The sequence below is a fragment of the Trematomus bernacchii genome, unplaced genomic scaffold (genome assembly GCF_902827165.1).
Source record: "Trematomus bernacchii unplaced genomic scaffold, fTreBer1.1, whole genome shotgun sequence".
Taxonomy (NCBI): Eukaryota; Metazoa; Chordata; class Actinopteri; order Perciformes; family Nototheniidae; genus Trematomus; species Trematomus bernacchii.
In genome coordinates, this window is record NW_022987546.1 from 480944 (window position 1) to 496545 (window position 15602).

At 41.4% G+C, this 15602-nt stretch overlaps 1 protein-coding gene across 2 annotated transcripts in view; it reads left to right on the forward strand.

Annotated features, from left to right (window-relative positions):
* The window catches only part of thada (THADA armadillo repeat containing), a 110474-nt gene that overhangs the window by 52967 nt on the left and 41905 nt on the right, over positions 1-15602 (forward strand). For both annotated transcript variants that reach the window (XM_034122636.1, XM_034122637.1), the window contains one exon: positions 13353-13456. In XM_034122636.1, the coding sequence (XP_033978527.1) occupies positions 13353-13456 (104 nt within the window). The remainder of the gene's footprint in view (positions 1-13352; positions 13457-15602) is intronic.

Sequence of the window (15602 nt, forward strand, 5' to 3'; positions counted from 1 at the left end):
GATACATTTTTAAGACAATTTTAAGCTTGGCCTACCATTTGATTGGAGTGATGAGGAACAGGTGGGGCTTGAAAAGGCCCACCTGTTCAAAGTGGGGAATGACAGAAAAAGTTTGAGAACCACTGGGTTAGCTTAACTTTCCATAACTGTTACTGTATGTTTCAAACATAAAGAACTATTAATCATTGTGTCACTCATCATGTCACTGGCTGTTGGACCGTCGTGTGTTTACGGTAGACATGCAGAGGATTTCTGAGATACTAATCACTATCAATAAGACATGGGTCGATTTGATCATCAATGTAATTGTAGAAAAAACAAGTGTTAGTTATTGTGTCTTTTTAGCTAAACAACTAGGGTGCTGCTAATGAAGCAGCTAGGTAGCGCACGCTAACAAGCTGTAGCCGTGCTTTGCTCACTATTGGGCTGGACAGGACATTATTACTTTGACCCCAGTCTCCAGGTCACTACTGTGCAGAATCTGGCTCCAAATCACGTCAAAAGTGCAAGATGGTAGGGTCTGTATCGGGATATGTTTGCTCTACTTTTGTACAGTGGAAGGAGGTAGAAAAGTGTCAACCATATTCACTGTCAGATGTAAAGGTTAGACAAAGAGTTAACAACTATTAATGTCAGTGTAAACAGGGTTGTGAGGACAGTTAAGACTTCGTTTTTTTACCAAAAAAGGAAAATAATTAGTTGAATCAATGTACATGTCTTGATTTTCAAAACATGTTCTTAACATCATCACATATTGTTTCAGGCCATGATGTTAAAATGATCTGAAAACCCCTAGCTGGTGAAATAGACGCGGTGTACAGTGATAAAATTGTCCATTATAGCTGACAAAATATGGAGATATGCACATCACATATTTTATTTGACAATCCCGTATGATACTCATGAGTTACTGATAAACCCATATCTTGCAGATCTTGTCGAACTAATAAAAGCAGCCTTGTACTGTATTTGGTTTACAACCATTCTCAGGGTTTAATATCTACCATCCATAAATGAATGAGTTTTGAATCCACAAATTCAAGTTAAAGCATGAAAATCTTCACAATTGGACTTAAAGGTTTGTATTCAACAAAGACAAAATATAAAATTCAATAACCTAAGCGCTTATCATAACATGTGAATGTGCACACCCACACAGAGATTATAAATGTGGAGCATCAAACCTCAACACACACACACACACACACACACACACACACACACACACACACACACACACACACACACACACACACACACACACACACACACAGTTTCCACACCAAGCCTGTCCAGACAAGGCGGTTATCACAGAGTAAATACCAGTGTTTAATTCTGTCATCACACTCTGACAAACACAACCAAACATTCTGCCGGTAATATCAACACACGCAGAGGGAAAAGGGGGAGCGGGAGTTCCCCCCCCAGCCTTTTATTACTGAACGCCACTGTTGAGGTCGTTGCGGGAGCAGGGGGGGGGTGCAGTGCGGCAAGAACCGGTGCCGGGGGGGTCGACACCAAGGATGAAAACTGCACCGATTTCTTCATCACTTACTGTATGGTTAGATAGCGGTCTGCACTGCATGGAGGTCCGCTGTGGGATGAAAGAAGGATAGCGAGGAGGAGGAGAGGGTGAAGAGGGGGGAGCTTCCCCAGATGTCTCCAGATCTGTTTTAACGTTGGTTCTCTTCTGCTCCATCTCCATCCACTACAGTATTATCTCCACATATTTACAGCATTACCAACGCTAAGCTAAAGGCCAATTCGGCGTGATGACGTTTATTAGTTACTAACCATGAAGTCACAAACTCAAAAAGCGAGAATCCTGCAAGACATTAGCTTTCAATAAGCCAAGCAATATTTTAAGTGCTACTGCAATGACTTCAAGGAAGCCTAACCTTTCCAAGTTGGTACAAAAGTGTTTTTTTTATTGGCCAGGGTGCTTTTGAAACAGACTGAAAGTGTTTAGACTCTCTGCTGTTCTTATATCAATGGGGAGCTTGTCCCATTATTTTGGAGCCAGGATAGCAAACGGGCCTTTTTTTGTCAATGTTGACTTAAATTTGTCAATGTTGACTTAAATCTGACAACATGATGCTCTTTTTGGATTACTTCTGATTTAGTTTAATCCCTAAAATGAGCTTGAATAGCTTTCCATTACACTTAACAAATCCTGTTTTTATTAGTCACTGAAAATACACCTTTGGCATTTAGGATCTAAGCATTTCATTCATTGTTCTGAACCTAGACAACCACACCCACAATTGGCACATTCCAAGTCACGCCCCCTTTAGTTACTGTTGCTTTGTAAGATATTGGGCATTTTGTCCAACAGTATAAACATGTCTTCACCTATGTCACACACCTATTATTTTATAATTTATTTTGGACAGGACTATAGCTGTTATATACAGTGACAGCTCACAGACACAGACATGTCTGTATGGGATGTAGCACAGCTGATGCCTCGAGCTCTTTCTTTGCCTTTTCATTTCCTTTTTCCTACCACAAAAAGCACACCAGACTATCATCACTCACCACTGTCCGTTCTCTGAATATGTCGAGTCATTTCTTCTGCTGCACAATATAAGTAAAAACCCAACAGAAGTATACATCATTCTAATATTTTTTTAAGTTCATGACTTATGATTATTTCACATAGCTCATATGTTGTTTTTATGGCACCAATGATCGATCCTTCAATACCGTTGCCCTTTTGATACCGATCCATTTGATGAAAGATCTCACAAAATTAGATTTTCTCCAAATCGCCCAGCCCTGATAAAAACAAGCAGCTGTTTTGCATTTTGAATCATGTTGTTGGCTATGTATATCTGTCTTAAATGATGAAGAATACTAGTTTCACAGATTTTCAGATGGCTACGTTAACCAAAGTGCACATTTTATGACATCTGCTGACAGAATGTATTCATGGACAGAAGTCGTTGCCTAGCAATGCAATTCCTTTGAAATAGTCCAACTGTGGTATAATGGAAAACCTCCTGGCACAAACTCGAGAGCCAGGGTTTTTAACATTACGTTGTATAACAGGGGCCATACACATTTGATTGAAGGGTTATCCAGAGTTGACAGTTCTCTTCATTATATTGTATATATCTCAGGGGCAATCTGTAACCAGGCTAAAGATAGCATGTGTGTTGGAAGTCATTATGGAGATGATGAAGGCAGATAAGGAGCTGTGGGCTGGGGAGCGGGACTGATTGGACTGTCATAGTAGGCTTTAGAGCTGCATGCAGGTATATATATATATCATTCCAATAACTTGTATATAGACTCATACTGCACTATTCCACATCATAACTTTATTTCATTTTTATAACTATTATTATTTTTGTATTGCTCTTGCTCTTATTGTTATTATGTTATGTTATTATGTTGCATTGTTGGAGAAGCCTGTGACATAAGATTTTCAACTGCATAATTACTCTGTAGCTATGTCAGATTGACAATAAAGAACCTTGAACCTTGAACCTTGAACCTTGAAGTGTTCTAAACATAGTAAAGCGGAGTTAGAGGCCTGTAGCGTACGTGTGGAGGGAAGCATCACACACATAGAAACACAGATAGAGGAGATAGTAGCCATGCAGTCCACGGCAAGTGTATAAAGTGTTCTGTACGATAGGTAACTGAGATGTTGAGATCACAGAAAAATTCACACAAAGAGGGAAGAGGAGTGTGTGTGAACTACTGCGTGTGCCAGTACACCAGACACTGGTTGTTGTTTATGCAGAGGACATAGTGTTTGGCCTTGGGAGATGCCTTATGTATGCTAATATGCTTCATATGCTGACACCAAAGAACACGTCCCGACGGAACACGACTGTTGTGTCGCCTCACGTCTCCTGCGTCTTGGCCAACAGTCGCACTGGAACACACCGCAAAGACTTCAGCCGACGGCCAAGTAGCACGTACGAACTGCGCATGCGTGAGTGGCAATAACTGTCCTTACCAGCAGGCCTTAAAGTACTGCTGCTACCACATTCCATGCATCAGTAATTATAATCCAAGATTATATAAATATACAACATCATAACACTGACAGGCAAAAGAGGTATCATCATGTACATCTGTATCTTCTGACTTTTATTGTAGTATAGCTAATTTGATCCTCATTCTAATGTTGTGTTATCTAATGGCTGTAGTATGAAGGTACGAAATAAAGTTTTGTATTTTGCAGTACCGGTAAAAAGTGGTTTATCAAATGTAGAACTGTACAATGTAAACAATCGACTAAAATACAATAAGATACAAATAGTAAGTAATAGGCCTACAATAAATAAAAAAATAGCCACATCGTCCAGGGTCCTGTCCGTTAAATACTTGAAGAAGCTATTGTCCACCTCATGCAGGAAGTGTGGCAGCAAATTACGTGGCAACTGAGTTGGTCTTCGGTTTCTTCATTCCAGATCCCCATGATGTAAAATAAATTCTTGCGTCCAGGTGAGATGAAAATGAAAAATAATAGCCGTCTGTGTGTGCCTTCTTCACTTCCGTTTCGCTTCTCATGCACTGATTCGCTAAGCTGAACAGCCAATCAGAGTGATTTATTTTGCCTACAGCCTTTTGCCGACAGCTCATTCAACATGTCGAATCGGGAGCGGAAGGTGTTGGCACTGCCGAAAAGACACTACGGTGCGGGACACACCAATCTGAGTAGGGTGACAGGATGCTCATCGACGGCCAGACATCTATCGACATCTATCGACGGCCGAAATCGGCTTGGTGTGTCAGGGCCTTAACAGGTTGCAGATGTTTTTGCTCGAGGGAGAAATGACTTCCTCTGTTATTGTCAAAGAACAACTGTTAGTGAGCCAAGTGTGGAGCTGGGAACCATCACAGCTACTGAGGCCAGCTGTACCACCCTGCTGACTTTCTCACACGCACACAGTGAAGAGGTCTGATAACCTCTCAAGAAAATGTTTCCATCCAACCTTACTTACAGCCCTTAGTCCATTCTTCCTACGAATCTCCATTCTTCCAAAGTGTTATGCTGAATTAAACAGTATAAACCTTTACAGTTAGACCTCCATTCTTGACTTACTTAGGCTTGAAGCTATTGTAATATTCAGGGATGCAAATGGAAGCAAATAAATCAAATAAACCCAAACTTCTTAGCAGAAAAAACATTTGAATATGTATAAAAATGTCTCAAATTCCAGTTACATTACACATTGTCACTTTTTACCTCCGGCAAGGTTGTTGTTGTTCATCTTTCGTTTCGCAAAAAAACTACTGGCTATGTTTTTAAGTGTAACTTCGTGGAAGGGTGTAGCATGAGTCAAGGAAGAACCCACTACATTTTGGAATGGATCCAAATCACAGGCCAATACACAAACAAGTTTCCCTTTCCTTAACATTGCGAGGTAAGGCATTTGTGCGGCATTCATGTGGGGTCGGATTAATCGTAAACCTAAATGGCCAACTGGGAAATGTTGATTAAAGCATGTTCTAGCTTTAGGATTTAAAGCTCATGAACACACCAAAGATGGAAGAACCAATTCCCACCTTTGGAAATGGGACCATCTAAGGAGCATGTAAATGCCCCATTGGCCTTGATCTGGGCTCTCCAAGTACCATTATAGTTTATGGTATGTTATGCTAGCCAAAAATGATCGGTCTATTAAGTTTTCATTTGTTACACTCAGCTGTGATTATCACTCGCCTATCTTACTGTATGGGCTGAGTCTATTGCCCAAATTATATTTAAAAGGCATGGTGCAAAACAAAAAGTGATTTTCATCCATACGTACATGAGAAAAAGTAGCTTATGTTGTGATTGTTGCACGACTAGTTGGTGAACTACTGTAGCCGTAAACTAACCACTAACATGGTAACCGGTTGGAACAAATCAAATAGAGACCAGTAGGGATGCAGTATAGGCCGATACCGATCATAGGGTGGGTGGGGGCTATGGGGATCTTCCATTTAAAGTGATGTTTAAAACTCAGTTAATGGGGCTCATTTTTATATTGCTTCAGTTTATAATCGTAACGGATCGAAAAGTTCAGATTAATTTTTCAATACATGATGCGCTTCCACAAACAACAACCAACATAATTATTACATTCAAATGAAATAGAGTGCCACAGTGACGCGTCCTAAAACCCGGAAGTAAGTTAGCATTTTACCACTTCCGGTTCCTTCGCCAAAAAGCAATGCAATTTCTCCATAGGATTTTGGAAAATAGCTGAAATAAGGTCTGTGGTTGACACAAATTGGAGAGACAGATCACGTTTTGTTCTACGACATTAAATACATCAGCAGTGTAGCACTGGTGATTTTTGAAGAGTTTACGTGTCTGAAAAACGATGGTTGTTAACATGTGGCTGAATAGGACTACAGAAGTTGTCGAGGCCGTTTTACGTCATTACACCGAACACGTAAACACTCCCGCTAAGTTTGTTTGCCCTGTTCTGCTTGAAAGCAAGTACCTGCCTCCTGCAAACTGTTAAAACAAACGCTTCAACTTGTACAATTTTGAATCTGTATTTTTGAATATGGATCTTAAGTTGGCGTGACGTTGAAGCAGCGACCCTGCTGTAGTTCGTTTATAGCATAACGTTAGCATTTTGCTTCTGGCGACTAGATTTATGATTCGAAAATTATAAAAGTAGGGTAGACATGTGGATATTATCCGGCTGAACAAAACGTGATCCGTCTCTTAAATGTGTGTCAACCACAGACCTTATTTCGAGCTATTTTTCAAAATCCTATGGAGAAATTGCATTGCTTTTTTGTCGAAGGAACCGGAAGGAGTTTATTTCCGGGTTTTAGGACGCGTCACTGTGGAACTCTATACATTATTCAAGTTTACATTAACTTTGGATAATAACACGGGAGAAATTAGCGGAAGCGCTCTCTTTTCCTCTCTCCCTCTCTCCCTCCCCTGACAGCCCATCAGTATCCGTAGCTAAGTGTGTTAGGTCTAACTCTTAGTGTGTGTTTTGCTCCGCTCACCGGTCCGTCACTGCGGGTGGAGCTGCAGGATTTCTGCTTCACACACGTTGCACACCTTAAAATACTGCCAGACCGGTGAAGCCATTTTGGCGAGCTTCTTTTGCTGCGCACAGAGAAAAGTGTCATGTATTTTAGGTCATGTGATCGGCTCTCCTGATCGGCCTTTATAGAGAGCACCGATCGATCGGCCGAGAGTGAATATCGGCCGATAACGAACGGTGGCCGATCGATCGGAGCATCCCTAGAGACAGACCAGTCTTTATTGTGTGGCAGTTTGTATTCTGATAAAGCACACTTATTCAAAAGTGATGGTACAACACAGCTTTCAGGCTTGATGTGAAAGAATCACGTGCGCTCACTTCCCTACGGACAAATGTGCCGATCAAAGAGAATCATTTGGAATAAAATGATTTGGCCATGAAATGTCATTTAAAAATCCTGATTTGCTCAGACGGTACAAACAAACCCTGCACTGTTCACATGGGAGAAAAAGTCTTATGACAACAATTGGCAAAAGAACACTTACATTAGGTTTTCCATTAAACTTAGGTTTATAATAACATATTGAAGTTTCAACCATATAAGATACAACTAACTGACTGATATCAGATTTTGAATGAAAGCCTGATTGATTGGTTTAACTTAAGGCAGCATTATACTGTGGGTGGCCTGAGTGGGGTCCTAGTCTTTGATAAGGCTTCTAAAGGTCTGGTGGAATTACTTCAGTCGACTCCAGCGGGCCCAAGCCTCTGTTGACACAACCAGAACCGAGCTTAACAAGCCCATCGCACAGGCCGGCACTAACCCAACTCGACACTGGACTCTGCCCTTGACACGCGCCAGCAACAGCCCTGGCCCACAATGCCCGGTACAGGCCAGACGTATTAAAGCTGCGGCCTTTGGTGGTTTGAGGAGGGCCAAGTCGACGGATGTAATCCTTTGTGTATTTCCACAACAGAGGCTAAATGAGAGTGAGACAGAAGAAGGATGGGAATCACAGCCTCCTTTCCTTTGGCAGCAGCCGTGTTGGTGTTGTTTTCCCAGATGCATTCTTCCTTGCTCTCTTCCAATACGTTTATTTTGGTCCGCTTTCACAACGGATGCCTTTGGCCAGTAGTCTGCCTGGACTTTCTGAGAAAACCCTCAGGGTTGAACCAGTGAAAAAGTGCGTGGGCCTGAAACCCAGCCAGCTTTCTTTTAGTGACATGAGATGTGTCTAATACAGAGGGAATCCCAAATGTCTGATTCTGGTGCCGGATATTAGCCATGAAGGTGTGACATTGAAACATTAAAACAACTTTATGGTTGGACAGTTTTCTTTTTTCTTTTAAAGATGTTTTTGGGCCACCAGTGCCTTTATTGAAGGGAAATTGTTAAATGTGGGAGACAGATGGGATGACACGCGGCAAATGGTCGCAGGCCAGATTTGAACCTGGGTCCTCTGCATTGGGACTAAGCCCCTGTATATGGGCTGCCAGCTCTAACGAGTTTCATTTGGACCTTTCTTTATTGTATTAAGTAGTAGATTAAACGTTTACTTTTACCCTGGTTAGTATTAATCTGAGCGGAATAGGCATTTGTTAAAGCTCTTAGCTCTTAATTTTAATAATATGAAAACATTTTTATAAATATTTAATTACTTAATTAAACAAATATATAATGTTTTTGCAATTTAATCTTATTATATGATTAAAAAAGAGGTACTTAAGTTGTGGACCATGGAGTTGGGCAATCTGAAGCAAATATGTAAAACGTACCTATTTGAATGTATGATCAAAAGTAAAAAGCTGACTTGGGTTTTAGCAGTTGTGTTGGAAGTTACTCACGTTTTACTGCAGGAATTATAGCAATGGGCTACTGAACTTCACCCTACCACACACAGCTCATTCTGCCAGTAAACTAATATTTACTGCTCTCTGGACATAATGGAATTAACAAACATCTCTCTTGGCTGCTAGTTGAGATACACTGCTGTAATATTTTTTGACAAAATGTAGTAACACAGTTCTAGCATGCACGCACAGACATACACCACGAAATGACTTGGTTGTCACGCCCGTGTGTATATTGCATGTGTGAGGGAGTATATCTACAGTGCATATTTAAGCTTTGTTTGTGCAAGAGTACGGCTATATAGAGCAAGAGAGTGTGTTTATTTCTTTTTTATATTTAGCCCGACTTTATTGGGATCTCTTTTTGTCTAATTGGGCGCGTCCACACTTCGCCTAACCTCTATCTGGTTTTATGTGAATGTCGATTTATATGTTTCTTTGTGCATGTGTTTTACTGGACTGGGGCATGAATTGGCGTGCAATTATTTGCACTTGCTGTGTGTGTGTATGAGTGTGTGTCTGTGCTCGCTGCAGCGTGTGGTCAGTCTGTGGTTGCGGCAGTGGGAGGGACGGCAGGGCAGGCTGATAACAGAGTCTGAAGGGACCTCACATCCACCACCACTATTTTTACCGGACCCAAAAGAGGAGCAAGGCTTATTGCAACACACACTCACACAGAAAACAACACACACACAAGCAGTAAAACGCCTCAGTTAGAAAACAAGGCGTACAAATAGGTTTTTGATATTTTTCATATTTAGCACTGCCACACCAAGTATTTCTTGCTCTTTAAATTTGCAACTCAAAGCTCGAGGGGGGTTTACGATCATAAAGAAGGAAGGATATTTGGGAAATAAATACAAACAAATATTTGTATTGATAATGGATCAAATGAATGTGTCTAATGTAACAAGGTGTTGCTCCCAGTTAACGCAGCTCTGCAGTTTACCTCACCTTCTTTTAGTGCTTTAATGTTTTTCTGTTCATTGTTTCGGTACATCAACATCCGGAGCCAGATATAAGCTACTACGTTTTCTTTAAATTGAAAATAAATAACTATTACATTGGAACAATTATCTCCCATAAGAGCTGAGTTAAAAATGAAGAACTTTTCACGAAAAAGTATTTGAGAAATTCAGAGAAACACACCTTACTTTTAAACAGTCAGAACTATGGTTGGGCCTTTAAACTTCTTCAACACATACACAATTAGGTAACCGGCATATTAAAATTACGTTCACAAACAGTTACGATTTAATAGAATATGGTAGCTACAAGGGCTTTCTTTCTCATTTTTATTTGAAATTTAAAAAGTATCTGATCCAAAATGATCTCAAGTTACCCTGTTAAGTTTTTGACCTCATATTTTTAAATGTGGGTCCCTGTTCGGTTGCACACCCATGACGATGAATGCTGCTTGTTTACCAAAATAACACAATAATTCAATATAAGATTGAAACCTTCTTAAATTCAATTCACTTGTAGATACTGTGCAGTAGTTGGGTCTGAATAAGTAATAATTGATAGAAACATTTCCCTACAGGTGTAGTAGGACTAATTGAACAAAAAAGGCCAAAGAAAAAATCCTGACATGTGCGGAAAGAAATGAGCCTGCACGAAGTCTCTGTGCTGCTGTCTTACATTTTCCCATTCATCTGAGCTCGATCCAGTCCCAGCATCTCCTCGCACATGGGGTGTAGTTCTGCTCTGTCTTTGGGAGGAGGAACAGGGAGGCTGCATTTTCTATAAATATTCCAGTTTTCTCTGGATTGAGCCGGTTGAGCCTCCCATGCAGGGACTTCCCCACCCGCTGACTGAGGTGTAGCTGTGGACTGAATGGAGATGGAATAAAGACAGAGGGCTCTGTCACTGACTCTGCAACCAGAGCTGGGACCGGTGCTGCAACCTTTTAATCTGCCGCCCTGTGAATGAGTTTACCGATTTCACAAGGCATACCAACAACCAATTACAGCATTCTTTGGTTTGTTTGAACAGCCTGAAAGCAAAAAAACAAACAAGTTTGACAATTCTGAGAAACCAGAAACCGTCATGACACCTCAAACACGATTTATGTTGGGTTCAACGCCACGTCAAACGATTCCTTTACCACCAAGATCTTCAAATGTTCAGCCTTCATATAACCACACTGTTGTAGGCCGCAGGTGATAAACAAGTGTAAGAGGCCAAAAAGTTAAAAGGTATTATATAAAAACATAAACCTTTTTAAATCACGCTGACAGTGACGCTGATTTTCCCCTTGTAAGTCTGTGTCATTGCTCTTGGAGACAACTAATGTTGCGGGACCTAGTGCAAAGGCTGTTTTGAGAAAATGTTCAAACCCAGAGAAACATGTTTTATTTTAAACGGCATGTTTTTTAGTTTTATTTGGTCCCAGGTAATAGCCTTTTTAAAGCCACATTTTGAGCATACACTCTTTCGATCTTTTACATTTTTAACCACATATTTTATCCAGATGAAGGATTTCAGGAACGGGTCCCCTGAATCTTAAAGGTCCCTTATTATACTGTTTTTCATCAATATATTATCGGTCTCAGATATACAAAACATGTCTCTGAAGTGTTTGGCTCGAAACACCAAACAGATCGTGCGTTGCAGCATCCCATAATCCCCTCTGTTTCAGCCCTGTTTCAAAAGTGCTGATTCTGAGTCTATTACTTTAGATGAAAATAAGGAGCCACTCCCCACGCCCCTCTGAGAGATATTTGGTTAAAAAGAACACAATGGTGCTCTAGAGGAGATTCAGGTGATAAGGTGGTCGGGTGTTACCTTGGTTGGTTATTGGCTAATGGTTACACAAGCCAAAAAATCGTTATGACATCATAAAGTGGCCAAAATCTGATCAGCTCATTCTCAGACAGGTTTTTATATAAAAATGGATCAGGACAAAAAGTGAGTGAATCCTTTTTCCTGAGACTTTCAGAATCTCTTTACACAGAGGGTACACATGTTTATGTATAACATATATGAAAAAGTGGATTTTGCATAATAGGTCCCCTTTAAGTTATCAGAGAAACAGGCTGAGACTGGGGAAGCATTAAACATGAAGCAGTCTAATTCAGCATTTTTAACAGTTTTTAAACACTGGGTTTGATTTCCAGGTAGAAACCTTTGGACAAGGAACAATGAAGGAATCCCAATTGGTAGAAAATTACATATTGTGTGTTTAATAGGAAAGTGCTTGAATCACTTATTACTATGTTTTTTGAAAGACAACAATTATCAAGAGATAATTGTTTCTATTCATCAAACATTTAAAGTTGTACTCAGGTGAGCCGTAACCTGGCCGTCTGCCAAAACTGGTTGGAGCTTGCATTACAATTGGAGATTGTTAGATTTAAGTAACATGAGATTTAAGGAGGTCAGTAAGCAGCTCAGCAAATATTTGCAAAGACCTTTTCAAGTGTGACTGATCCTCTAGAACCAGTTTTACTTGGAAAGATTAAACATTTGGTTTGGGAATATGCTCCAGCACTGGCTCCTGTTGGTGGAACATCCCTCAGAGAATGACAGCAGACAGAAGAAGGACCCAGGGGTGTAGGAGCTGTTTGCAGCCAGTGGGTGTAGCCCGGGCGTGGAGACGGCAGGAGGAGAGAAGGGGCAGGCCAGGACTCGGTGGCCAGGCTTGGTGCTACGTGGTCGGCCTGGTTTTTCCCCACGTTTCCTTCCCTGCACTGCGTAATGAATGGCTTCCTACTGGTCTGTGGCCGTGGCCCCGGCTTAAAAGAGTATACTTACCAAGGCCCAGAATACACACCCCAGCCAGCCAGCCAGCCTGTGTCCCGGCCTCCGTAACACTCCCCACTACCAGTCCACCTGCTGCAAACTGGCTCAGTCACACACTGTCACATCGGCCACAATGAGAAGAATGATTTGGTCTTCAATGGGAAACATTCTTCTTGGGAATTCTTTAACATTCCCTGTCACTGTTAGTCACTGCGCAGTCACTGCTGGTGTTTACGTACCCGCCTGTTTGCACCACAGGGGCCAGAAGTCAAGTGACGGGAAGGATGGTTGTCTAGAGGGTGGGGGGGGGGGGTGGCATGTTTATTGTCTGGTGAAATGATAGTGACCAACAGTTTGTGAGATTAATGTTTAGTATTAAAATGTTCATGCCTTTGGCTGTTTGATCCAACTGTATGTTTTGAAACAGGATTTTGCAGGGTCAGTTTTCGAGAGAAGCGATCTGACAGACTCGAAAAAATAATCGATAATGAAGACATTTGAGTCTTCATTATCGATTATTTTTTTGTCCATTGATCGATCTAACATTTAGTAATGAAAATGTCACCTTGATATGATTTAAAACAGAGAAAAGTAGAAAATATCCCCATTTGAGTGTCTGAAATCGTAATATTCTGCCATTTTTGCATGGGAAATCACTTTAATGATGATATATTATCAAAATATCATCTGTGGATCAACATATCTAGCAGTTCCAATCATGGCTCATGTATAAATGTAATAGGTCATAATTCTCACATGTATATCAATTCAAGAATGTGTGTATTTGTGTGTATGCAGGTGGTGTTTCTGCTGCGCTCCTACCAGACTGACTCTCACAGACCCCTGCCAGCAGGAAATGGCATCACCCGAGGCCTCCGTCAGCGCATGTGGCTTGCTTCTCGGTAATCCTAGACGCACACACACACACACACACACACACACACACACACACACACACACACACACACACACACACACACACACACACACACACACACACACACACACACACACGCATGCACAGATAAGCATCCCTCCCGCCTTCCCAACTCTCTAACCAGAAGAATAGCTCCTTGTCTCACCGTTCATCCCCTCCCTTGCCGTGTCCGCTTCATGTCCTGCCCAGGCTTCCATTTCAAAGCGAACCGCCTGCTGTCCCATCCGCAGACCCCCCATCCCTCCTTCCTCCCCTCCCCCGCCTTGTACCCCTGCCCCTCCTGGCCAACATCGAGACCTCAAGATGGGGCACAGATTACCCCCTCCTGCCCGGCCCAGGTCAGGCCGGGGTCTCTGGCCTCCCCTGTGCTGCGGCCCTCAGCAGATAACACAAGGTCGCTAGGTTAGCAACACTAGCCCCGCTAGCTCCGCTTGGCTGCACTGATGAGCCTTTATTAAGATGACGAGGTGAATTCTTGCTCACCGGAGCGAGCCCGGCGTCTGTCCGTTTGATCATGCTGCACCACAGAGCCCAGATCTAAGGACAACGCAGGTCAGAGGATCTCTGTTTTTTATAGAAAAACCTCTCGTCTCGTCCAGAACACCACTAATTTGAAACGGCCACCTTCCAAAAAGTTTCGGAATGCATTGTTCGTCTGCTCTGAGTCAGTGTTGGGTTTTGGCCTCACACCGTCTCTGTGTTGTGTCATTTTGGACTTTTTATGGCTCCAAGAGGATGTCAGCTATATCCACTAAATCCATATATTACATTACATGTTATTTAGCTGACGCATTTATCCCAAACTTTCATGCACTTGCAAAGTGTAGACAGGCCTACGGGAGCAATTTGGTAACTTGCCCAAGGACACTTTGATTTGTTCATTACAGGGGGTGGAGTCGAACCGCTGACCTTCTCATTAGTTTAAACATATTGACCACCTGCGCAACAATTGCCCCAATAGTGACCAGTTAGGTTCAGTAAAGTCGGAGCTATGGAAAATGTAATCCTCAACCTTTGATTAATATAGTAGGCTTTTTTACCCGTCAGTGTCCCTACGCTACATGTTATGAATTTAACACATTTTAATTTAACATTTTTGAATATATAATCGTTATATGCTCTGGATAGCACCTAATTATCTATCCTCTGTGTGATTGCTATAACTTTGTTTAGCATCAGCACAGCAGCTTTATGCACCTTTACCTGCAAAGGAAATAGTTTTTATGCTTTTGAAAAAATTGCTTTAAATTAAAAACACCTTTTAAGGTGGGAAACTAACAATTTATATTTAAATGTCGAGAGCCACCAATTTCCCAACGGCTAGCTAGATATCTAACATTCGCTAGTTTGTTAGATAGAGATCAAATATTAGCTAGCCTGTAAAGTACAAAGCTAACTTTCGCTAGATAGATGGATGGATAGATAGATATGCATTTGAACCGGAAGTAGGAAAAGGGGCGGGGCTACATAATATAAATAATGTTTCCTCACATTTATACATAGATGAACACGCTTCACAGGACTCATCCGTGCCCAACATATTTTCACACACCCCATGCTTCATCACGTGAATGTGTGTGTTTTATTAATATCAGACTTTAAAAAATCTGACGTCAAGCTCACACACAGTGTCCCTTGTTTTCACACACACACACTTGTGGGCTTTCACAGCGCTGTTGGAACGCACCCTTGATTGAACGCACACTGAACCGAACCCACTTCGCACTGCGCACACACGCTGCTCCACTTAACCTGATGTATAACACTTTATAGCAAATAATATTATCACAACAATACCTTTATATCATGATTAAGCCAAAATAGTCATAGGTTTTATGGTGAATCAATTATTCAACATTGATATTTTTGGAGGAAATTATGAAAAGGAGCCTTTGATTGGTCATATGCGTGTGAAATATGAGTGAATTAATCAAATCTGCGATGGTGCCGCTGGGGTCTTCTCATGTGATGGTTCCACATTGAGGACGGACCACAAACAAAAACAAACAGAACAACTAAATGCTGTCCTGTTCGGCATCGACTCTGCTCAGCCAGACTTTACAGTAACGTTTTGTTTTTGTGGTACACATGTAAAGCTTAAACTCTTATCT